Below are 25904 nucleotides of genomic sequence, written 5' to 3' on the forward strand. Positions count from 1 at the left end.
ATGTTTCATAATTATTATTTGTTAATTTTGTTATCAAATCATTTTCCTTTAAAAGTTAATCATTTCAATATTGCGAATAGATTGCAAACCGAAATTTCATTCAAGGTTGGCCTCATTATAAAAATGACTACATTCGATGTGGTCACTAAACTGGCAGGAAGTAGCAATTTTTAGGAAGAGATTGTTTTTTTTTGTAAAAAAATAAAACAAGGATGATCATCTAAATTGACCTTATTTACGACAAACTATTTACAAATTACCTTAAAACTAAACAGTTGTGAGTTTATAAAATTGTACTACATGTAATAAAATAGATATATTCGACATTCCACTTCTAACTCAATTGTAACCGTGTTAAGATCACGAAATAATAATACAAAACCTCACTTATGATTGTGCTGGACTAAAATAGCCTAAATGATTTACATTAAGAATGAAAAAAGTATTTAATAAGAAGCAGAACATAAAGTAAAATACTAAAAAATTAAGATCTTCTATAAATAAAAAATAAATACAATTGTAATTTGTCTAGAATTATATAACACCTGATTTGGCTACGTACTTAAGGTATGTAATACAGTTCTAACCTTCTATATTTGATATAGTATCAAAACTTATCATCTCACGGTTTTCGTGTTCGTCTATGAAAATAGTTACATTTGTTATGCTAGCTAGAGTAATATTTAAGGCTTTAATAAAGACTCGGACATTCAGAGGCACGAGCGCAGTCTGCAAAGTACTCATAGTGTAAAAGTTGAAAAGAGAAAACCGTTATATTAACTGTTGCGATAGCGTTTGTGTCAAGAGCCCTGTTTTTCTTTATTTTACTCATACTTAACGACTGTATTGCACCAATATTTATGTTTTTGGTGCTACAACGATTCGTCGTCAGATGTTTTACAACAAATTTAAATTCTCTCCTAGTAATAGTAACACTGAAAGATGTAAAGTATTGTTGCCATTTGAGTAGCATTCTAAGCGAGTCTTCAAGGAAGCCGACAGTTCGAAGGCCTAACAGGTATTATTTAGCCGTATATATATGGCATGGACGGCATATGTAATTGGTGTTTTGTTATTCGAGTTACATTACACTGGAGTTTTTTTTTTGTTTCCAACGAAGAGAAGAAAGCACAACAGAAGTATTTTAACCATAAAAGCATTTACATAAAAAATATTATCAGTTTCTCATAGGATCACGACAAATTCTATTGCGAAATTATTATTGAGTGAAAAAACTTGGTTTAAAGAAACAAATAAGAAAAAAACAAAGGCAATGAAATAAATGAAACGCGTTCTCTAGTGAATGTAACAGAAACTCTCTCTACTAGCATATAATGTCGTTTATATCCCGAATTTGGTCCACCATCCTTCATCTTTAATATAATTAATTCGACGTAAATTACATGTACTAAGTCAGTAAGGCGCCATTACAGCTATAATTGATGATCGAAGTACAGTCAGCATCAAAAAATGTTATAAGAATGAACCTTTAAGTAATATTTTAACACTTTTGTCTATTTGTTGTTGCTTTTAATAGTAACTTTTTTGCCAAGGTAAAGAAAATGCGTTTTGCAGATATTATTTTGAATCTACTAGCAAATATTTATCTGGTTCCCAAAAACTGAAATGCAACATACCTTTTAAACTTTCGTCTTTTGGTCACTATTACGCCATAACGCAACAGAGACTGTGATTTAATAATTGAGTGAACCCTTTAAGTTAGTACTTTGGAGTAAGGTGGTTGGTACTATAGCAACTTCAAAATGACTAACATTCCAGTATTGGGCCTTCAAGGTTAATTTAGTAAGGCGTTAATAAGGCGGCTGGTACTGCTGTCGTTGTAAATGCTGCACGAGTCCGGGCCCTCCCTGCTGCTGCTGTTGCATGGCTATCATCTGCTGTCGCATGCGCTGCTGGTTCATCTGCTGCTGGTACTGCGAGCTCTGCTGCGGCTGCATGCCGCGCGGGTAGGGCGGGGCCGGCCCGCCCATCGCGCCCATCGTTACGTTAGGCGCTTGCTGTAGGATGAAATTTATAGAGTTCTTGCTATGTTAACTTACTTCGTTTTGGTGTATATTATAATAGCACATTATGAAAGAAATATAAATAAAGAAAATACTAACTTAACTGTGAGGAAAGATAAATACGGGCATATAATACTTTTAGGACTTTAGTATTGTTTATTAATGTTTAATATTACTAACCTGCATGTAAGGTGGCCGAGCATTCTGTCTCTGTTGAGCCAGATACGCTTCTTGACTTGCGCGGTTGCCCATCATATTCTAAAACGAAATGGTAAGAGATCGAAAATAAAGAAATGACGTCAAAAAAAATATGAAAATGACATACACTTTTATATGAATGACTTATATTTTGCAGTTTTTTTACCTGTTGGAATGTTTGTTGTCCAGGGAACCCTCCCATGGAGTTACCCCCTTGCGGGCCCATACTCGCTCCCTGGCTGTTCATAGACGGCATGCCGCCGCCTTGACCCATCTGGCCCATCTGGCCCATGGGTTGACCCATCTGGCCCATGCCTTGACTCATCTGACCCATGGATTGGGGCATCTGCGATGGCTGTCCGACACCCTGGTTCATTTGACCCACGTTCTGTCCGATAGAGTTTACACCTTGACCCATCGGGTTGACTTGTTGACCCATTTGGTTCACAGACTGGCCCATTCCCTGTGGTAAGAATTGTAAGTTAGTTAAGTCTCGAATTTGTTCATTGAATGAGCTTAAGTTAAACAGTCATTTTCTGATATTGCAAGTTTTGAAATTTATTGTCAAACGACTCACCTAGGAAATTCAAGACTCCTAATAACCTTTTTAAGTATCTAAAATCTTTTCTGTTTACCTGGTTCATCATCTGCTGTTGCCCGCCCTGCATCATCTGCTGGCTGTACCCGTAGCTCTGCTGCATGCCGCCGTACTGTCCGCTGAACATCTGTCCGCCCATGCCGCCCATCTGGCCGCCCGCCATCTGCCCCGCGCCCATCTGCCCGGCGCTCATCTGGTTGGCGGCCATTTGTCCTCCTCCCATCTGACCTGGCATCTGAACGCCGCCCATTTGACCCATAGGACCCATTTGTGACATAGCGTTCATTGGATTCATTTGTCTGTAATGGAGGACGTAATTTGTTTAAAGATACAACATCTTTGAGTCATACTCATTACTTTGCTTTTCTGAAATGTACACTAACAAATTAATAAATGTGACAATTTGTGAGCGGTATCGGCCTGTCTTTAACCCTTTTACGTTGAAAGTACTTAAGAGTAGGAGGTTTTTCATCCCGAAAAGTAAGAAAATCGGGTCGGTATACCTAAATATATAGTAAATACATATTGCATAGTACTTACGCGGTCTGCATGCCGGGCATCTGGTTGGGCTGCATCTGGCGCATGCTCTGCCGCGGGAACTGCGCGCGAGTGTGGGGCGCGCCCGGGTAGCCGCCGCTTTGCTACACATTGAACGAGATCTTAGAACTTCCACACAACATCCAAAAAGTAAAACACTTTCAGGATGCAAAATTATCAACAAAAAAAAACCGTGTAGTTCAAGGATAGGGTTTATACTACATAAAAGCTCATAAAATTGTCTTCTTTCTTGGACTAGTATTTAGGCAGTATTGTGAGGACAGTGCAGTATGACTTACATTGACCTGCATCTGCGACATCTGGTTGAAGGGCACGCGTTGCCGCAGCATGTTGCTGAGCGCCTGCTTCGACTGGTTGTTGGACGGCGGCGCGGCCACGCTGCGCGGACTGACGCCAGCTAGAGGGGACACATTTTTGAGTACATGTACTTATTTATCATTTATTTAGGTGTTTTCTTGAAGTTAAACTTGTTATTATTAACAGGTGGTATTTTTGACGCACACCGTATTTGCTCTATTGGAATTAATCATTATAAAAAATAAAATTTTTTTTGGAGGCTTGGACGACAAAATAACTATCAAAGAAAGTGCTAAAGTGCAACATTTTGCTTTTTAAAACATAAGACTGACGAGTCTCTCATGGATGACAATACGTGAGAAAAATCGTTACAATAATGAAGTAGACTTTTAATCTTCCACTTATCAGTATAATATAATGTGTGTGTATGCCTGTGTACCTGGCGGGTTGTAGTAGTTCTGCCCGGGCGGCGGGAACCACTGCTGCTGCTGCTGCATGAACTGCGGCTGCTGCGCGGGCTGCGGCGCCAGGCCCGCGGCCCCCGCGCCACCCGCCGCCGCAGGGGCGCCGTTTGTCTGACAAACATAGTACGTTATGATGATAATCAGACCGCCTTTTTCTATTTTTGATACAAAACTCAAAAGACGCACAAGTGCCTATTACAGAGAACGAAAGAACCACATCCAACATTAATAGTAATAGTGTTAAGCTTATTTAACAGAATTGGTTAGCTGACTAAAACAATTTAAAAATAAATCTGGAATCGTTATTTTTTTTCAAGGGCAATTCTGACACAAGATTAACTTAATTATTTATTTATTTATATAACACTCTGACCGACATTACGCTTAAACAAGCGTCTTCATGTCTCACTCTTAATGATAAGTTAATATACTCAAGAGTTTTGTCAACACTAAACTTTTGCTTCTGACTGTACGCAGATTTGTGAGTCTGTAAGGTGGTTATATAGCTTTATGTAAGTCATAAGATTTACCGGTGTAGTTGGTTTGGACTTTTTGATATTCTTGCCCGGAGCGTTTCGTGATCTCGGTTTTCCAGCACCGGTGGGACTTGAATCCAGGCTTCCATTTTCCTAAATAAAAAAGAAATATAAATAATATTTCAAATAAAGACTTTTGAAAGAGAGTATTCATTTTCCATGGGAAATAGAACCTCATTATGTTTCAACCTTTTAGTTTAAGCTGCTAAAATAGTTATTTATATTTTGGAAAAAAAACGAGATACAAAAATCTTAGGTTAAACAGTACACATTAATGATAAAAAACAAGCGAAAGGTAATAATTTCGGGGAACACCTCGACAAAATAATATCAGATTTCAGTCTTTATATAAAGTATGACTCCATACCTGTTTGATGTCATTAGTTTCCAGGTCCTCAGGCGGCAAGGGTAGCGGCTCCAGGTAATAACTTAGGGGCTTGACTAGACTGTGAGTGTGGTACTTAAGTAGCCTGAAAAAAAGTATTTTTAACCTTCTTGCACGCGTTTCTACTATTTTAAGTGGAAGAACGAACTAGGAAGAAGTTTTGGGTATGATTTAATACTACAAGCGCTAAAATTGATCGATTAGTCCAAATGTATTGAACTGACAAGTCAAAGATACGTGATCAGTTTTTTTTTATAATCCTATATCTATACCTATTCGGTCGGAGCTAATAAGTAGAAATGTTAAGCGTACCTGTGAGCATTTTCATACGTCAACGGTTTCCTCTCGATCTTGGTAGCGGCGAACCACGCCCACGACAGCGGCGCGGGGTTCCGCCCGCCCTCCACCAGCTCCCAACTAGACACGCGCTGCTTGTCTGTTAGGCGGAGACCCTAGCAACAATAGAACAAAACAGGTGTCAGTTTTGACATAAGATTTCTAGGCAGGAGTGTGTGTATTTCAGCTAAGATTGCACATGAAGTTGTATTACCTGTTTCTTATCACTGTCGAAACCAGTGATTTTATTTCCTTTCTGATCGACTAGACATCCAATTGGCTCGCACGCGATTACCTGAAAATTTTAAGTTTCATTACATTGTTAATTACATTTTATCGCTACTTTACCCTTTAAAAGCCCATCTCCTTTTTTTATTTGACTCCCGCAGTAAGGAATTTTATCCTTGTGTCGCGGGGGGTTTCACAAAAATACAAACCACACGAACAATTTATTAAAGACATCAATCAATCGTAATTTCATATTTAAATTTTCAGTCACCCAGAGTAATAACTATCCTATTACCTCTATGATAGTATTCTTAGAGAGCGGCAGTAGTTGTCGCACGCACTGCACGGACGGGCCGTGTCTATCTCCTATCTCTTTCTTCAGCTTCTTCATGAGATTCTGATAGTGCTTGCGGTTGTTGTCGTCGCCTCCGTCGGCCAGCGTGGAGTGGATCAGAGTGGCGAGCATGTCGATGACCGTCGAGAACAGGTTGCTACGACAAAGACTGTTGAAAAACTGTTATTTACTGACCTTCCGGGTGTAGTTTGAAGGTCGGTTTACGCGATTGTTTTGTGTCTCGATATTTAAATGAGACTTATTTATTTTTAGCCTGGATTTTTTTTGCAATATTTTAGAGAATGTCAACAAATGCTATATTGACATTTCAAATTTACAGCCATTTACTCTTCTCGGAAGCGATCACTTTATTACAACAGGCGATTTTTTTCAAAATTGTATTTTAAAATCCCGTTAATTTTACCATTATTCGCAAAATCGTTTTTTCTCAACTTTCTCACTGCTTCATGTGTCAAATATACCAAAACCCTTCATCCACCAAATGCAACTACATCAAATTAATTACCTATTATTATAAGCATCGATGAGTTGATGCGCGACCAGCTGAGTCAGTAAGACGGCCCAGTCGGCGGTCAGCTGGTAGGACCTCCGGATGGCGTCGAACATGCCGCCGGCGAGAGAGAAGCGCAGCAGCAGCGCGTCGGGCGCGGCCTCGTCCTGCCAGCTGTCCGCGCACGCCGCGCGCTCGTGCTCGCGCGCGTGGCTCAGGTAGTGCTGCAGCTGCGTGTGGATCGAGCTCAGGAGACTCTCCTGCCACACCAACAAATAGGAATGACGTAACATCAAGGAACCTTCGAGACACACGCGATCTGGTGTTCGATTTAAAATAAATCTCACAAATTTAAACTTACTTACTGTCATACTTAGTGACTGCAAGCAAAACGTCTTGATTAATGAATAAGGATTTTTTGTGACATCACGAATATACTATTTCCTTCAATAACTACGGTGCTATTTTTCTTTCAGAATAATTATGTTTTTAACCTCTGACTGTGTTAACGCATTATGACTGGTGCTTACGTTGGACAACAATGGACCCTTGACTCTTAAACATTTACCTTACTTTTGTCTTTAAAACGCCTCCCGCACTAAGGTATCAAATCCTTGTATAGCGGGTTTCACAAACATTCAAGTCACATGCACAAAGCCACCCATCCATATTACGTTGCTGAATATTGCACATTACCTTCTGATCATCCTGATGCCTGAGACATGTGAGTACCAGCGACAGGAGAGGCTCGTTAGCGAGTCTGACGGCGTTACCGCCGCCGCACGCGCAGCCGCCGCCGCAGCCGCCGCTACTCACACCACGCTTACCTCCACTGCCAGCACCCGATGAACTAGACAGATAAACAACATATTATGTAGTAGTAGCATGTAGTAGTCGACGTACGTAGTTTTGTTTAAAGGCTAAACAAGTGAAAGTAAATTACCAGACAACTTATACATTTGTATGGCAGATTACTTTTCGGGTCAGACTTTGCTGCCTTGGCGAAAGTCTCATTTACAGAAGCGGTATTGAAAATGAAACTTTATAAAGTCATCAAAATTTAAATACCACAAAGCTGCATGAAATTAAGTATCATTTGAAACATCTTTAGAATGTGTTTGTTGTATGTAATCAGGGTATTTATGATTTTGTAACAATGTATAAAATATATTTACCCTTTATAACTAGGACTTTGATGACTCTTGCAGTCCCTGTGTGAGCTGCCGCCGCCGCCGCCGCCACTGGAGCAGTTGCCGCTACAGCCCGCGCCCCAACCACTTTCCAATATCTATTACACAGAACGTACAATTCATATTCTAGTCACACCTAATACAGACAAATGTACAACGTATACCGGAAACACCAGATAGTATTTGAAATATAGTTTTACTCATAAACGTCAACTACTCGCTTCTGTAAATTAAAGCTCCTTTTTTGCTTTCCTTAAAAAATATTTTCTTACTTCAGGCATGTTTATAACACGTCATGTAATATTTCCACATTACCACATACATAGAGCATGTGTGTAACACTTTAGGTATTATTTTGCACAACCCCACATATGTATATAAATGAGTCCCTACCTGTCCAGCTTGCTTGAGCACTCTGCCCTGCACGGCGGCGGGCAGCTTCGCGACGAGCGGCGCCACCAGCCACACCGACTCCGACCACTTGCTGGTGCTCACCACACCGCGGTCTGTGCCGGTCCTGGTGGCAATTATACAATAATTAATATTTCAAATGTTATTTGCTTGGGGAATCAATAACATAACTAGGCAATGTACATAAATAACTTGCAAGCATTTGTGTCATTCTGGGAATCCTGAGTCTCGGTGTCTTTTTGTGCATGTGACTTGAATGTATGTGAAACAACGGGTCCACAAGGATTAGATTCCTTACTGCGGGAGCCGAAATTAAATAAAAGGAAAATAATTTAAACAGCAACATGAAAATCTCAGATCTTTCACACTTCAAAAAGATGGAAATTCAGGTATAAAAACAGAGTAAGAACTTAGACTATGCCTTCCATTTACCTAGGTCATGTGCCGCTATTAGAAATACGACTATTATAATATTTCACTATGGAAGCAATATGTAAGGAATTGTATAAAGATAAAACCTCATGTATCCACGACATACCTGTCTTTGTCGGGCGGCGGCGGCGCGGGCTGCTGGAACACGTTGATGACGGCGCGCGCCACCGTGTCCAGCCACGCGCTCAGCTCCGACGACCCGCTCGGGAACTGCTTGAACATCAGCTGCAGGTCCAGCCACGACATGCGCAACGACCACTGCTCCAGGTTCTACAAACAAAAATGTTATGACGTTGACCAGATGATCATTCCCCTGCCCTTACAATTATTATTTGGGGTCGGCGCAACATGTCTTCCATGCTTCATGCATCTTCTATCTGACGTCATCTTACGAGAAACACTCTTTGCCGTCATATCGTCGTTGTGACGTTGACCAAATACCGATGACATATTTTTACTTAAGCAGTTTCTTATATTGATAAGTTCATATAAAATGGTTTATGGATTGAAGTTTACCTCTAGCAGTCTGGTGATCATTGTTTTCTGATCAAGATCTGGATGCGTGTGACTCGCCGATTCTGGATAGCAAATCATATGGAGTAACCTGTGTAAAAATAAGAAATCCATCGTGAAAAAGGACGCAGTTTAAAAAAAAAGTTTGTCAAGTGTCTTACGCTCGTGATTTCAAAGAAAACTGAAAGACATTGGGTTATCTATTGGTTGCCTCTATGTGACAGAGAAAAAATTAAAGCTTATGTGCACATAACACGAGCATTGCTGTAACACGGCGTACGTCTTCAAATGTAAACTTAGCAGCCAACACTTTTGCATTTTTTTAATTCTATTCACCACTTACCTCTGCGCCTGCCTCGGAGTTAGCATAGGATCTAGAAGCATATCCGGCTGATACAACTCATCAGGGTTCTGCAAACACTTCTGCAGCACCCACTCCTCAGAGCAAATCTCAGCTAGAACTCTCCGAGCCAACGACGAGAGCGACTGCGACGAGTCCAGGAGGGTGGAGCCGACTCCGCCGCTACCCCTGCAACCATTACCGGCTCACCATTGAACTATACATCACGTGTAATACAAAACCCGCAATGTATATTGTACAAAACAATACCCAAGTTATCCCATTAGTTATGTGCGTAGTTTATTGACATAAGCTTGACACCCAATTTTAAGGCATTTTTTTAGAGGATTCTTTATTGTGTCATGTTCAGCTAAATGTAAGCTAGTTCAAAAAGACCAGTACCGGTTGCAACACAGATTACAAATCATTAAGACTGAACAATATTTAGAAAATTGTCAAAAGCTCACATTATGCTTGAAATGAACACATATTAATAAAACAGGGAGACTATCTACCGGCCGGTTTCTCGAAGGCCGATCAACTACAAAACGAAAAAATCGATTGCCAAATCTCAGAGCTGTGATTGGTTGTAAGTCTTGTGTTTAACCAATCGCAGTCATCCGTTGATTTGACAGCAGATTCAATCGATCAGCTTTCTAAAAACCGGGGTACTGTGCTACAAACTAGGTACTAATAACATTATCGACGTGAAGGGAAACAGTGAAATTAGTAGGAGTCGTTGCGTAGACCTGTTGATGTAGGGATGGAACACAGAGCCGATTGTTAACACAGTTGGAACCTGAATTCGATTGGTGACGTGGAAGTTGGAACACTAACCCTTTACTTAAAAACATTTATAGTTTGTACTTGTGGGACATAAATACTGGAAAAGGTTGAACAGAGAGTAGCTTACAGTTTTTTTTTATTTTTATTGATTAATCATCGCTTTTTCACATCTTTTTGAAGGTAACAAATAAAATAAATATATATGCTTGAATTACCGTCACAGTTCATCCGAGCGTCCATCTCCGTCCTTAGCAAATTGCTCAAGTGTATAGACCAGACGAGTCAGACCCATACATATAAATGGGTACTCATACATTATTTTCTATTTGTGACATTGCTAATGTGATATAAAATTATCGAGTGCAAAGTCGTCTCAATAAGAAATATCATACTTGAGTTACAGAAACTCTTGAACCTTTAACTCAGCCTAAGCCGTATTTATGTTCCATTTATTAACAAAAACATAATTGAAAATATGAAAATAAAAATCAATTAAACATTCTTCAAATACATATACTGCAGGAAATGAACAATTGTCTGAATATTTGTAAGTAAACGGGTGTTAGTATAGGATCACAACCAAAGGTGTCTATTACAGACGGGAGTGAAGCAACTACACATCGAGACGTCCCTTGCAGAGCATGATGGAGCAACACAATATGAAGGGAAGCGAAGCGAGGAGTATTGGCGTACCTATCACTGGCAATAATGTTATTTGTTTCTATAAAAAATATTGATCCTATGAGACCAAAATACTAAAAACTATATTTCTTTTCCAATAATTATTGTGTAAATTGAGTTTTAAATTGGAGTATAGATTATTATAAAAACAAGCTTATCTTGTAATTCAATGATCACCGTTCTTGGATAAAACAACACAGAAAATTTGAATTGAAGAAAAACACTGATGTTTTTCAAATCCATTCTACTTTAAACCTTACACTCAAATTATTAAGGCATAATTTCGTAAAATCAAAGTGTGTAGGTACGCCAATGTAGATCATGTCAGAATGATACGAGTATGTACAGACAGTACACAGTGAAGCCAAGTCCGTGGTCGTAGTGCAACCGTGTAACTCAATATCAAAAAAACAAACCTAGGAGTTCTATGGCCCCCACTCATCTCTGAATCTACCATCCTAAGGATAAAAAAAACATCGCGAATCAATATGTGTCCGTTATGTTCAAAAAATAATATGTAATGATTATAATTTAATTATGTAACAGGAATTAACGCATGTTTCTATGTGGCTTGACGTTTCGACCATGTTGTAAGTCGACTCAGTTCAAACGAACTTCTGAAGAGTAGCGACCCACCTCCGTTTATAATCACACTGGCAACGAGTGGTTTTACTGTCTCACTATTCATATGTAATGGCGACATTTCGTTGTCATTATTATTTATTAACGATGCGAATATACTTCCTCAACAGCTTGAAGTGCGGGCTCTGAGAACATTTTACTTGCGCCTTGTTATGTACCGGGTGTAGTTGAAACGTCAATACCTTGTAAAAATTATGCGTTTGCGTTAATTTCTTTTACATAATTTTACTATAAAATTAAAATGAGTTGAGAATCATGATCCTTGATACATTTTCTTGCTATCATTATTTTTTTGTTGTTCTAATGGAAATATACTTTTACCAGAATTTCGATATTAAAACCCTAACTGTTAAGGATTTCTTTATTACTTGTAGACATGATTTTCAAGGATCATGTAATAATGACAATGGTTACTATTAACTGAGACATACTGTGTGTTATCTAGTATATACCAACCGGGGCTTAAACTCTGCAACGAAATCGTTAAATTATCATTATTCACTACAAACTTTCTTTCCTTATAACCAATTTTTCAAAATAGTCTCGGCAGTTGGGTAAATATTTAATTGCATTTTAAGCGAATTCAACCTTACATATTTAAACGTTACGATAACAGTTTTTAAAATATTTCGTGTTCATGACTTTATTAAATACCTTTCAACTGCAAAATTAAAGCAAAAACGTTTAGTTATTGCCTTTAGTAACTCATTTATATTTATATTTATTCATAAATACCATATATTACGGTGGCTTATTAAACTAAAACTACTAGATAACACACAATGCCTTATAAGATCGAGTGTACATGAAAGTGAACATGTTATTATAAGAGTACGTACGACATGAGGTCCAGCGCCGTGTCAGTAGGGACCGTGTCGCTAGTGCCCAGTATGTGAGACAGTTCGCAGGACTTCTTGCCGCCCGGCTTGCCGCCATCACGAGCCGTCGAGTCTCCCACCACTATTGGATAATTAAGTTTTAATTTGCATGATTTACGCGTTGTAGAGTCATTCAATTGAGTCACTTATATCAGTGCGTTTTACCATACGTAAAATATGTAACTCAAATAAATGAATTAAACATTTGATGCAATATCACCGTGATATCACAAATATATTTTTCATCATTTCTAAAATAAAACTGAGGAGATGATTAAACCAGTTTGACTGTCTAAAAGACAACGTTCATTTTTCAATCAAAGGTTTGATTGGTTGACATAAACCATTAAAAGTGGTTAACAATGTGAATGATCAATGTTTCGAGAAGTAGTAGGTATATCACCATAGTTTACGTAAAGTGAAACTAAAACCATATAACATTATATATATCATACTGAGTATAGCCTTGAGCGTGGCGAGCACAGGCCCGACGCCGATGTTCTTGTGCGCGGCGGCCAGCAGGTGGCGGTCGCAGGACAGGCGCACGCCCGCCGCCGCGCCGCCCGGGCCCGGGGACGTCGACACCGAGTACAGACCTGCACATACCAAGATCACTATAATATACACTGTTTAATAAACAAAGCGCTGAGAAATTCAGTATCTATCAAAGCTGAACACAACCAGCTGATTGTAATACGTTGTATAGGAATTGTCAATATTTCAAGTTGGGCTAAGGTGTACTCGAATCACTGTTAAAGCAATATTTAGTCACGTGAGCCACGCATGTATTGATTTGTAAAACATTATCAAGAGCATCTTTTTAACACTGAAATTTTCAGATTTCTCAGTGACAATTTGAATAAGCGAAATATAAAAACATTAACAAATAATAAATTATATCTACATTCAACTCAGTAAGTAACCAACTATTAAGCAGGAATCGACGATTTCGCCTATTCAAAATATAATGAAGAAAATACATACCAGGTTGTGGAGTATCGACAGTTTTAAATAGCCTGAGCAGTAGATGACAGGTGAGTCTCGCGCCGGTGTCGGGTGAGGGCGCGTTGGGCGCGTTGCCGGAGCCGCCGCCACCGCACGCCTTCAGCAGGGACGGAAGCGCCGCGTGACGGACGAAATCCTCGAGGGAAAAGCAGTGGCGAGCTGGAATACAGGTAGTTAGATAAAATTGATGTTTAAAATAAATGTGATTTCAATTTAGTATTATTACACTTGAAATTATGTTGGGTGTTATGAAAATCAAGGATATAATTTTAAGGATAAATTTTCTAGTATACCAATGACCATTATATTTAAACTATGTGCCATATTACGCCTTATCGATACGAGCTTTAAAATGACAAGTCATGGCCACATGAAAACGATGAAATATGCAAAGTCGACAACCAGAGATGGCGTGCTAAATTTATGTGTACTATACTTAATGTGTGTGTAGTACTAACCTACAAGAATACAAGTAAATACGGCCAGCGCATCATGAGCCGCAGCGTCGTGCAGGTCCCTATGCAGCAGCAGGTCCGGGTAGAGCGGCGGCGGCGCGGCGTGCGGCGCGGACGCGGGGTAGTGCTGGGCCCCGCACAGCGCCACTAGCGCCCCCAACCACTCCGCCGCGAGACCACTACACCACGCTGTCATCTCCGCGCATACTACGCCCAGCTCGTTCACACTAGGAACAATTGAATTTGTTAGGCAGGCCATTATTCCATGGACGAACAGAAGACCCGTTATTATTAGCTATTAGTGACACAATGCTGGGCCTTTCTTTCCTCATCATCATCGACTCATATTCGTCCACTGCTGGACATAGGCCTTCCCAATAGCACGAAATCGCGATCTATCTTCAGCTGCTCTCATCCACCTCTTGCCAGCCATCTTGAGCAGAAGACTAATAGCGAATAGTTATGAGACGTGCTCCCAAACTCGTACAGACATTTACTACTGCAAGGTTTAAGTACCGATTCGATTTAACCAGTGAAGAATGAAAATAAAAACGCAAGTTGTCTTACCGATCATTATCGACTTCCCGGCACACAGCCAACATGGCGGAACAAACGAAGCTGTATCTGTTAGCCGGCGACTCCGCGACCTGACGGGCCCACGCTATTTCTATTTTACCTGCAAATAATAGATTATTTATAGAAGGTAACAATATAATAATATAAGGCAGAATAAATACATATTAACGATGTATTTTACCTTTACGTGGATTCGTAAAGAATTCACTCAAAAATTGAGGATTATACGGATAGTTTGACGGCGTCGGTTGTAGTGGGGAGTATAGAGCTTGCCTGTAAACATAAAAAATATTCAAGACTTTTACGTTTTTTTTTACTGTATAACATTTCTGTAAATTGAGTATATTTGGCTTTGGCTTTGGCTACCGGAAGAAAAACAAAAGACATTAAACAAAAGCCTAATTTATTCAAATTGTGGAACACTTTCTTTAGCTTTATTCTGGAGACTGTCAGTTTCTGTCCTAGTCCAGATCAAAGGCCTCTTCATTTTATTCTCCTTCTATCAATACCACGGGATAATATAATATTATCTCTACTGGGCACACTAACTTGATCTTGGGGTAGGCATTGGCGAAGGTGTCAGCGTGCGGCGCGTGGCACAGATGCGCGGCGGCCTTGTACAGGTCGTGCAGCTGCGCCAGCACGCAGCGCTCGGCCGAGCCGCAGTCGCCCGGGTTCACGACGCACTTCACCAGCCGGCACAGCTGCTCGAACACCGCCGACGTTTGCTCCACACACACTAAACAATTAATATAGTATTTTTGTTGACATACTTGTACACATTGTACTTACGACAGTCGTCCACATGAATCAAAAGATAGGAACAGCAAGGAATTCTCCAGTGGGTTTATAACTTAAGCATGTGACTCAGTTTTTATGGTACTTACGTAGTAGAGAAGAGTGATATTTCCTCAGCGCACCGACGGTGTACAGAGCTAGCGCAGAGGTGTAAGCTCGAGGCGCAGCCAGACCACTGCTCGGAGCGCCGCGAGATATCAACGCGCTTTCCACCTCCGACAACTCTTTCAATATCTGTGTATAACAATATCAGAGTTATCATCTATTAAATATTAGCTTTAGATGGGCTGGCACGAAGTAAGAAAATAAAAAAATACAGTTACATGATTTAGAACAAAAAAGAACGACCCTATTCATACAAAAATACCCACGTTTTTAAATGTCACTCCATTCAAATTTTATCAAAATCGGTCCAGCCGTTTTTATAGTTGTAAATTGCATTTTCATCGGGTTTGAAGATGCCTGCTAGCTTATCAGGAAGTGCCTCAAAATTTTATGACAAAAATCCAAACAGAACAACAAACTAACAAGAAAGTGAGTGTATAAAAACTGGGGAAAGAAAGCTTCCTTATACAATTGAACCCTGAAAACATCACTTCTTTTTTTGCCGCCGTCTGAAAAAACAAAACATTACATGAACATTTATGTATTACAACTGGTCACAATAGCAGTTAGCTACCTGTATGCAGGTCTCGATGAGTCCGTGCACGTTGAGCGCGATCTCCATGAGGTCGAGCGCGAAGGCGACGTGCTCGGGCTGCGGCAGGTACGTGGTGGCGCCCGCCGCGTACGCCGCCAGCGACTCGCACACCGCGCTGCCCACCGCCCACGACACCGCGCCCTGCTCGTACATCGACATCGCCTGCCAACAGGGGAAAAACCGATCGGTAATGTAAACCTTCATAATTATATTAATTGAAATAATATGAAGAAGACAGTGAAAGAGACCGATCATATCTTATATATAAAATTCTGATGTCACTGTGCACGTAATTCGACTCCTGCGAAAGGGTACGTAATTGAGAATAGAATTTTAGAACATTTAAATGAAAATAATGATGATAATGATTACGCCAAACTTATAAAAAAATGTTCAACATTGTCATTTTTTTAAAACAATAAAATAAAATACTTATATGTGGTATACAAAATCACCTGAAACTTTTGAGTGACCGCCTCAAAGTTGAATTCGCTTCTGGAGTGCTTTTTGATTTTACCCCCTTCTGCTACATCGATTGAAAACTTCTTGGAGAATAATTTGCAGATTTCTATAAAGGAAAGCATATTTTACTAAGTACTTTGTTGCTTTATGATTACTATGGAATCTGGAACTTGTATTATTGCTGGTCCAATGCTGGACAAAGGCCTCCCCTAAGTTGCGCCACAAAACACACACTCACGCATATGCCCTGGAATTTAATCTTTGATCGCTCTTATACGACTTACGATACCAAACTTCGTGTTGAACTCTCTGACATGGTCATTATTCATCCGAAGCTTTAGTTACACAACATACCTTTGGTCATCTTCTTGACGGCATGCTTGGCCTCGTCGCGGGCGCGGCCCACGCCGTACAGCAGGATGTGCCGCTGGTTGGCGTCGTGCGGCGTGTGGTCGGGCTCGGCGGGCGGCAGCGGGAAGTGCTGCGTGTAGTGGTAGTGGCGGGACACCGCGCCCGGTGACGGGCCGCCGCAGCCGCTCGACGGGCCTGAGCTGGTTGTACGTATGCCTACAAGTAGGGAATGTTAATGTAAGATTTTTTTTTAGAGTTTCGTAATTATAGCGTAAAATGGAACCCTATAACAAAGGCTCCACTATCTGTTCGTCTGTCCGTATCATGTTGTACCTTATGAACCTTGAGTAAACAGTTGAAACTTATATTTCTGATTCCACTAAAAGCTAAAAATAAATTTGATGGGTGATCATGCAAAATTCTTGTATTAAGCCCATTTGTTAGAAACCAGAGCTGCAGAGTGGATTTCTAACAAATGGGTCGCAAATAGATTCGCACTTGACCGTTTTTTTTGTTATTATTCAGGAAAACATTCATTAACTCTCATCGCCCTGAGAAAGGTTGTCACCAGACTGATTTATGATAGTCATTACAACTTATTTAATATTAATTTGAAGTATGTTTACCTGGTACAGACATAGGACCCATGCTCATCGAAGGTATGCCCGGTATGCTCATGCCGCTTGGAACCATCATGGGAGAATTCACACTGCAATATAAAGCCCATATTGTCTTCAGAGTCAGAAAAAAATTTATTAAATATATTCAACAATTTTTCTATAATGGGACAAGCCTTGTGTATTTAGTTTTGATGGGTATTTGAAACAGATTTTAGTCCAATATTGGTTCTAATAACGAACTGTAGCGAAGTAATGTGTCTAAATATTAGAGTAAAGAATTATACTAAATATATTCACCTATGCGACGGTTCGCCGGGGTCTTTAGGGCTGTCCGGTGCATCCATGGAGTTTTGTTGGTCTTCTTTTATATGCTGTAGCAGCTTGTCCAGATCGTCATCAATCTTTGAATCGTCTAAATCCATTCGCACGTTCTCCTAGTAACAATTATGTAATTTTTTGTTGATGAAAAGACATTTCTCTTTGAAAAAAAACCCTCAACATTTGTTTGTAACCTATATAAACAATTTTTTTTTGCCTTCATAACGACGTAAATAGAATTATCAAATGTTAGGTTTGAAAAGTGAGTTTTTATGTCTGACGCTCAAACAGCTGAACTGATTTTGATGAAATTAAGTATGGAAGTAGCTGACACCTTGTATTAAAGCATAGGCTACTTTCATTCCCGTTCGTTAAAGGCGTTGTTAAAAGTGTTATGAAATAATCATAAATAATAATTCTCACCTCCATCTTCGGTTTCAAGTCGATACCGGCAAAGATATCGTCATCCATATTGTGGTTAGTACCGGTGCTGTTGGCAGGCGGCGCCACTGTGTGCGCACTGCCTCCCGTTGACGTGGGCTCCGTAGGAGATATTAAATCCCCTGGTTACAACAAAGACATTGACTTAGCTTTATGTTTTTATGGAAACAGAAAAAAAATCATCTCTTATACAAGCTTCCCTACACAGGGATCAAAATCACTTAAAGGAACATGTTTGCAAACATGATTATTATTAGTAAAACCTCAAAATATGAGCAAAAATTTTATATCACGCTATCATAATCCATTGGATTTTTTTAACGTTTATATATTCTTGTATACAACCCATTTTTTGTGCATTTTTTTTTTACGAAAATCAATAAAATTTAGACTCGGCGAATTACATAATAAATTTACACATCACACATATTACAAATTATCCAACATACCTCTAGAAATAAGCGTGCACATATAGGCGTCATGCGAGAACACGTCGCGTCGTATTAGCTCTCCAAACAAATGCACCAAGTTGGCAAACTGCTGCCTGTTGCCGGGCGGGGCGTTCGGACTTTCATCTATAGAAAAAAAGAGAAAATAGTTACGACATTCTCAACCTTAAACCTGTAGCAATAAGAGTGTTTAGTTAGTTTACACTAGACTGAATGTGGCTGTCACCTTGTCGCGTCCTAAAGAGTAAAGTGGCAATAGACAAATTTTTATATGGCAATATATTAAGGGGGCTTCCTGCATTCGCGGGTTACTTACCTAAAACAGGTGCATCACTATCCAAGAATCGTAATAAAAGATTCTGAAAAATCGGCGGTCCGTTGTATAAACCCGCACCGGAGCTAACGGATTCCTTGTCATCCGAACCTGAAAACAATCATATGTGTTAGTTCACTTTTAGGGATCTCATAAATATTTATTATACCAAAAAGCGTCTTATGTTATTGCAAATCGTGATAACTGGCATCAAGTGATGCAGTGATGAAAATAATATTCACGACAAAAGACTTCTGAGAGAGCTGGACAGTGCTAAATTGTAAACGAGATTAGTGGCACGACGGTGACGTTTATTTATAAGGTTGAATTTACAACAATGTTATTTGTCCGCAAGATGTCGTTATAGGTCATTTCTGTACGTACGTTTTAATGGAGTTGTCTCCTCTGCGTGGTACATACCGGTGGCGTGGTGTTCGTGGTGATGGTGCAGCGTGTGGTGCTGGCGGCGGTCGAGCAGCGCGGCGGCGGCCTGCGCGCGGTGCTCGCCCCAGCGCGCGCCGCACACCGCCCACTCGCAGATCACGCGCACCACCGAGTACGGACACGCCCACTCCTGCACACACACACACTCAGCTATACCTACCGTTATGGTAGTCTAAGAGCCCGTGAAACCCAGACCTACGTTATTTTATAAAAACCCAAAGTTTGTCAGTGGATGTTCCCAAAACAGGTAAGAACAATGGTCGATTTAACTACGTCAAATAATAAAGCGCCATTTTTTCGTAATTACCTTCAGGATATTATTAAAAATCAAAAATTTAAATTCAATGACTGCTGCTACCCTATTAGGCAATTAAACAAGGCTGACATTATGCATAATTAAATACTTTTTATTTAATATGCTTGGTATCAGCCTTGTCTGACACCAATACCTCAGCTACTGGAAAACATTAGTGTTTTAATCGTATCTTGATGAACTTATAATCACAATATACAATTTAATATAACTCACCGGATCTTTGGTATCAGTATTTTCTTTGGAGGGCGGCGGACAGTTCGCGAACACTTCCTTATATAACGTGTCTAGATTATTGTTAGGGTCCACTCGATCGAAACAGTGCCTGTCCAGAGCTTCCAGAACCGCTAACACTCGCGCTATCATAAGAACAGAAATCTATAAATTATACTGCACATGTATAAAGTCAAATTGGTTATTAAAAATTGATCGGCACATAATAAATATTATAAGTCGATAATATTAAGAGTCTGATGATATTACCTTGAGAGCTGGTCTGCCATTTATCCGTACACCATTTACTTTCAGCTTTCTTACTTCGTGCTGAGATTTCTTGTTCTGCCTCATAAACCTATAACCAAAAATAATTTCATTAGTACTAGATATTGAGCAAAAGACGTGAAGATACGCTAAGCACGGGCTTATACACGTTTAAAACCCGGGATATCTATATAAGCATGCAAATATATACCTTTTTCTCTATTCTTTACGTACCATTTTCCTATGCTCCTCAGTAGCGGCAGTGTCCATATGAGGCATGGGTAGCGCGGACGGCGGCAGCGGGAGCAGGTCTAGCGGAGAGCCTTGCAGCGACGAGCCGCACCCAGACCAGACCATCGCCGTCGGACACTCAATGCATATTAACTGAATAACAACAAAATATATGTAGGAGGAAACTAATCGTAGTCAGCCGACGAATGTGATATAGGGCATTTTCGTCAGCGTCTACGTAATGTATTGAAGTATAAGTGTGAATGAAAAACTGAAAATATTTGGAAATAAAATACTTACAAATACTTTACGTAGTTTACGTAAAGATCGAAAACCATAAAATAATAAACAAGCTTACCTGCAAAACTGTAGCCAACTGTATAATAACATCCCTGTGGTATGCACAGTTGAGTATCTCTCCGAACCCGACTTGCACTGGGTTCATAGCTGCGGCTACCACAGCAGGCATCGTGGGCTTAGTCTCCCTCGCTGGCGACGCCCCCCTCTCCTCCTTCACCTGCACGTCCATCGGCTGCTGTGGGTTCGGAGTGCCAAGCGAATGATTGGGGTTTGGAGTCCCCAAGGAATGAGTGGGGTTGGGTGTGCCCAAAGAATGGTTGGGATTGGGTGTACCCTGGTTTTCAACTGGCGTCGGTTCCCGTTTGATTTGTGCTATATTTGGCTTAACGTCGGCGTTCGTTTCCGGGGCTGGCGACATTGGTGTGCCATTTGTTTCTGGGAATAAGATGAAGAATGTAAAAAAGCTTGATGAAAAATAAAAACTAGGAGATTGTCTTATTTTTCGACATTATCATCATTATGAAAATATACCTGTAGTTCTTTCCGCCACTTTAGTGAACACCGCAGGCTGGTTGAGAGTGCGCAGTGTTGTCTCGGATAGGACGGAGCAGATAGCCGCAGCTTTCTTAGCACAGGACGTGGCGAGACGCCGCGATAGGCTTTCGCAGCAGACAAACTCGCCCATATGCTGAAGAGCTAGTGGAAGGAACAGCCTGGGGAATATTGGCTTAGTTAGTTTTTAGGTTAGTACAATTGACTGGACATGTATTTTCTTTTGTTTATTGAACAATGCCTTATTTTATTTCAGTTAGGTTAAGGCTTTCAACAGCCTTCGATATTGACCTTTTTTTGTATTAATTGGTGACTAGGTTAGTCAACATAACAATCGCAGATTTTAACAATTTGAGTAAATATTCATTTTTTTATCGAAATATGTAAGCCGCGAGTGAGTGAGTTAAAACCCAACTGCGAGAAATTATGACTTAATTTCATTATTTTTACAATTTCAAAGACAACATATGTTATAATTTTAAGTTACCTCAACAGTCCATCATCTGGTGCCCTCTTATCCAGCAGTTCAATGATCCAGGTGAGGAAGTCATGCCTGTCGAGCAGGCCTTCGTCCAGCAGGTACTTGGCGAGGCGGCAGCAGTAGTTCCAGAGCTTTAGAGCCTGACGCCAGTCGGTGCTGTCGCTCGAACTAGGAGTTGAAGAACCTAGAGCTGAAATATTAACTTGATATTAGATAAAGCTTTAGTTATTGAAAATTTAACTTTAATATGTAGCAAGAATAAACAAACTTTCTTCTGGTGCAGTCGGCCGTAAGATTTACCTATTTCAGATGTTGAAGTACTTACTACTGGAATTTCCAGGTGAATGCATAGAGTTGGAGACTGTGGAGTTAGGAGTCGAGCTGCCCGGTGGGTTGCCAGACGAATTGTGGCTGGGAGTTCCTTGTCCTGAGAAAAATATTACATTTATTTATCCATATTTTTGTAATGGTACTTTTTTGTCACATGTAATTTTAATATGGGTTTCTATGATGCATTACATGCATGACTAAGAGTGGCCCCTCGCTTTCACAGCTGCCTAGTCTGACTTTGAGAGATGATGGAAGGATTCCAGCCTTTATAACTATAAAATAAATACCCAAAAAGTTTACCTGATTGTGAAGGTGGTGTTTTATCAGGCACATTTCCAGGAACTGCACTTTGGTAATGTTCTGCCAGTTTAGGAATTTGATCCTTTAGGAACTTTATCAATGTTGTTGTCCATTCTATAACAAACACAGAGTTTCTATTAAGATTCCAATTTAGACAATAAAGACAAGTGAATACAGTTAGTAATATGATAATAAGTTTCGAACTATATACAATAAAACTAATAAAATAAATCCAGTGCTAAACTACATTTGTCTAGGTACCTAAAAAGGTATACAATCTTGATATTTAAGATTTGCTATTCTTTGTTGTGGTTTTATATTGATTTTAATAGCATTTTATTTTAAACTATGTTTTTAGACAAAAAGATACACCAAAGTTGTTTACCTTTTAAGTAAGTTCCATAAAGTTAATTAATTAAAAGATGAAAATCAACATCCTTTACTATGATGAAAACACAATCAATATAAACACATCACATCTTACCAGTTGTTGGATCAGGGAGCTGTCTTTTCTTTATCTTAGCCTCAGACACAGCCACCGTGTATGCAGAGCTCAGCTTGATGAACCAGGCGGCTCTAGGCATGGCCACCTGGTACTCCGTCAGAGTTATAAAGATCTCTTCCTTTTTGTTGAAGTTTGGTGCTTTCTTTGCCAATTGGGATAGGGGTTTACTTCCTAGAAATATGAACTTTTGTTAGCATTCAATTTAAAAGGCAACCAACATACATAAATGTTACTCTCTTTGATGAGACTATATAAATAATTAACTTAGTTGGATAAGTTATGTCTTGGCATATAACACTTTTGAAGAGTTAACAAACCCAAGAAAATTAATTTTGAGAAAAGCTCTTGTTACCTATAAGAGATTTTCTCCAATTAAAGATGTTGGTGTTGCCTAAAGGTGTAACTGCATTTATTTACTTATTGCCATCATACCTGCCAAGTCTTTAAACCAGGCCTCAATCTGTGCTTTAGTGCGGGCAGTAGCTGGCCAGAAGTTGTCCTTTGGGTTCACTTGTTGTCTTTTCCTTCCACAATCAGGTAAAGTATTCAATTCTTCTTTTTTCGACAGAATGCTAGAGAAAAACTGCCCTATCTGCAATGTTATGACATGTTATCAAATAACCTGTTTATCTTGACCTCATTTCCACTACATTGTGGTTAATAATAACTAGAAACAATCAACAATAACTTTATTTAACGTAAAATTAATGTAGTTTGTCAAAGCCTTTAGATTCACACAGTTGAAATGGCTATACTACAGGGACGAATTTCAATGTCGGTTTTTTAGGACTTTTAGACTGATTTAATAGACAAATAACAACGTTTCATTATGTTTTCGTATTACCTTCGATGCTGAATAATTGAAGTTTCTTGCAGTGCCAAACTCATCACTTGACTGAGGTGTTGTTGAAAATCCGTGTTTTACATTGGTTGATGTCAGCTCGTCCTCCTTTTGTCTAGGCTCCTGAGGATAAACATCAGGAGGACCCAACCTTGGCCTCTTCAGAGGCCGTTTCTCGTACATAATCCCCATGGTTTAAGGATGTTTTCGTCTCTGTTTCGCAACACTAATAAATTTAAGAATACTGTACACGACGGCAATTTCACATTATCCGTATCATAGCGACAACATTTACGATACACTTATATACTACACAAATCACACATGATTTTGGTTAAATTCAGAACCAAACAGATTAATATAACGCTTTTTATATATGTGTATAAAAAGAAAACAAATTATCACTCGGAGCTAAACAAAAATCACTTCATGAATGAGAAATTATTAAGAAAAAACATTTCATGATGTAGCTTGGGCATAACGCCTTTTAAGATAATTTAAGTTTCTGAAACAACAGACCTATTACATTTAGGTGAAACAGTTAAATTGTACAACTTTTGCATTATAATAGTGATAATATACAGCTTTTCAACTTAATTGTGTTGATTATGAGGTAAAAGCATTATAAATAAAAACCGAAAAACCGCACAAAGAATATGTATTTCTATTAAGTGGTAATACTGACAAAGTTATAACCTAAAAATAAATCTAAACAAACAGCTGATTTAGAAAATACCTAAAAGAATAATAAATTAATAGCTATCTAATTTCAGTGACACATGAGAAAGATAAATAGCAGAAGAGCGAGTGCTCCTTTCAGTTTGTAGTATTTTGGTATCTACCCTATCTACAAAAGTTGGTGCACTGATAAGTCCTAGGTTGTGATTAAGATTTTAGGAAATATACTAACAAAGTAAGGTTAAAATTAAATAAAATGCCTCCCAAGAAACCGGAAAAAGGTAAAGCAGCAGGTGCTAAATCTGGTGGAGGCAAATCAGGTGGTGATGCGAAAGGTCAGTGAATTTGCTGTTTATTTACATTCGGTTGTTTTGATCTGTTCTTTTTAAATCTTACATTGTCTCATGATAGCTTCATAGATAAAAGCGATAAGAGCAAAAAGTATAAGCAAACTAGGTTGTCATAATCTCATATGCATACTGGTTTTAAATTTAGAATCGGCTGGAAAGGAGAAAAAAGGTGGTACAGCTGTCAAAGTACGTCACATACTCTGTGAAAAGCAGTCAAAATGTTTGGAGGCGTTGGAGAAATTGAAAGCCGGACAGAAATTTCCTGATGTAGCGGCCGCGTACAGTGAGGACAAGGCGCGGCAAGGCGGAGATCTCGGCTGGATGACCCGAGGTTCTATGGTGGGTCCGTTTCAGGATGCGGCATTCGCCTTGCCGATATCTACAGTCAATAGTCCCGTATACACTGACCCCCCAATAAAAACCAAGTTTGGTTATCATATCATTATGGTAGAAGGCAAAAAATGACAGACATGGTGTTTGAATTTGAATATTTCTGGGCGATACTTCTGCTGTTCATAATGGAAAGGATTTGTTGCCTGCAAGAGCAGTTTGACAAGGATTTCTCTATACTGCCTGATCCACAGAGATCTAATGAGTCGCTTAACAGTAATATGGAAGACTTTGCCAATAGAGAGTAAGTTGTCTACACTATTCTATATTATAAAGGAGCTAGTATCCTGCAAGTTTTTGTAAGTGCATATATTTAACATGTAGGGTAAGTTTCCTATCTGAATGTATGTCTCTTAGTAGGTATGGTTTGTACCTGTGTCCAACAACAGTAACAAAATGCTGTTATAACATTTTCTCTTTTCAGTGCAAATGCATAAATCTGATTGTAGCTCACTATCAAACTTAGTTATTTAGGTTTTAATTATTAATGTTAATAAAATAATTCTGTATTATTTCAGTTTTGGTTTAAAACTCAGCTTTCTACGTCTGTGTCGTTTAATGCATGTCACGATGCTACTGACTCTTGTCTATTTCTGCAATGTTTGCCTCTGGTTCATAATGACCAAGAAACCGACGCCCAGGTCGCTCAGATACAAATTCAAAGTAGCTATACCCTCTTGATGTTTACTGTGCTATTTTTAAATCAGAAAAAATAATGTAAATTATATAAAACCTTTTTGAAGACATAAATGTGATTGCTTAGAAACCAATGATTCACTGATTTGAAAATAGTGCATAATCTTTTTAAGGTGAAATTTTATTGTTAAGTGCAATGCTCCAGTAAATGCATTTATGTTGTTTCCAAGTGCTGTTTTCATT

At 39.3% G+C, this 25904-nt stretch overlaps 2 protein-coding genes across 6 annotated transcripts; one reads left to right on the forward strand and one right to left on the reverse strand.

The window, feature by feature from the left end:
• Positions 1 to 215: 215 nt before the first annotated feature.
• LOC113492783 (mediator of RNA polymerase II transcription subunit 12-like) lies at positions 216 to 24051 on the reverse strand. 4 transcript variants are annotated; one of them, XM_026870462.1, is made up of 48 exons: positions 23611 to 24051; positions 23199 to 23358; positions 22746 to 22937; positions 22262 to 22375; positions 21957 to 22058; positions 21638 to 21821; positions 21130 to 21311; positions 20657 to 21033; positions 20302 to 20451; positions 20071 to 20158; positions 19804 to 19946; positions 19251 to 19404; positions 18834 to 18941; positions 18518 to 18643; positions 18051 to 18190; positions 17607 to 17743; positions 17316 to 17398; positions 16693 to 16905; positions 16332 to 16444; positions 15856 to 16038; positions 15266 to 15410; positions 14928 to 15117; positions 14560 to 14651; positions 14370 to 14478; positions 13806 to 14029; positions 13327 to 13506; positions 12798 to 12938; positions 12304 to 12424; positions 11239 to 11280; positions 9359 to 9544; positions 9019 to 9106; positions 8609 to 8772; positions 8053 to 8176; positions 7645 to 7757; positions 7166 to 7319; positions 6485 to 6729; positions 5920 to 6127; positions 5611 to 5691; positions 5373 to 5512; positions 5043 to 5145; positions 4670 to 4768; positions 4115 to 4250; positions 3657 to 3775; positions 3361 to 3461; positions 2858 to 3119; positions 2389 to 2685; positions 2205 to 2282; positions 216 to 2018 (listed from the first exon to the last, which is right to left on the reverse strand). In XM_026870462.1, the coding sequence occupies exons 1-48, from the start codon at positions 23797 to 23799 to the stop codon at positions 1812 to 1814; spliced, it is 7287 nt and encodes a 2428-aa protein (XP_026726263.1). In that variant the 5' UTR covers positions 23800 to 24051; the 3' UTR covers positions 216 to 1811. The 4 variants fall into 4 exon arrangements, with proteins under 4 accessions (XP_026726263.1, XP_026726262.1, XP_026726261.1 ...); XM_026870461.1 differs by having other exon boundaries at positions 5920 to 6115; positions 19215 to 19404; XM_026870460.1 differs by having other exon boundaries at positions 19215 to 19404.
• Positions 24052 to 24322: 271 nt separating this feature from the next.
• On the forward strand, positions 24323 to 25890 carry LOC113492794 (peptidyl-prolyl cis-trans isomerase NIMA-interacting 4). Of its 2 annotated transcripts, XR_003400528.1 has the most exons (3): positions 24323 to 24620; positions 24781 to 25269; positions 25544 to 25890. XR_003400528.1 is itself a non-coding variant. In XM_026870473.1 (2 exons), the coding sequence occupies exons 1-2, from the start codon at positions 24542 to 24544 to the stop codon at positions 25098 to 25100; spliced, it is 399 nt and encodes a 132-aa protein (XP_026726274.1). In that variant the 5' UTR covers positions 24323 to 24541; the 3' UTR covers positions 25101 to 25303. The 2 variants fall into 2 exon arrangements, 1 of the variants encoding a protein (XP_026726274.1); XM_026870473.1 differs by lacking the exon at positions 25544 to 25890 and having other exon boundaries at positions 24781 to 25303.
• The last annotated feature ends 14 nt before the right edge of the window (positions 25891 to 25904 follow it).

The sequence above is a fragment of the Trichoplusia ni genome, chromosome 4 (genome assembly GCF_003590095.1).
Source record: "Trichoplusia ni isolate ovarian cell line Hi5 chromosome 4, tn1, whole genome shotgun sequence".
NCBI classification, from domain to species: domain Eukaryota; kingdom Metazoa; phylum Arthropoda; class Insecta; order Lepidoptera; family Noctuidae; genus Trichoplusia; species Trichoplusia ni.

Bases quoted from the DNA above. Each gene is read 5' to 3' on its own strand.
- LOC113492783 (XM_026870460.1), bottom strand. From the start codon at position 23,799: ATGGGGATTATGTACGAGAAACGGCCTCTGAAGAGGCCAAGGTTGGGT. The intron at 16,039-16,331 runs GTGATTTTGTAT...CCCTGTTGGCAG, and splicing joins CGGTCACTCAAAAGTTTCAG to GCGATGTCGATGTACGAGCA. The intron at 3,776-4,114 runs GTACACAGGCAT...TGTCCCCTCTAG, and splicing joins GAACTACTACAACCCGCCAG to CTGGCGTCAGTCCGCGCAGC.
- LOC113492794 (XM_026870473.1), top strand. From the start codon at position 24,542: ATGCCTCCCAAGAAACCGGAAAAAGGTAAAGCAGCAGGTGCTAAATCT. The intron at 24,621-24,780 runs GTCAGTGAATTT...TTTTAAATTTAG, and splicing joins ATCAGGTGGTGATGCGAAAG to AATCGGCTGGAAAGGAGAAA.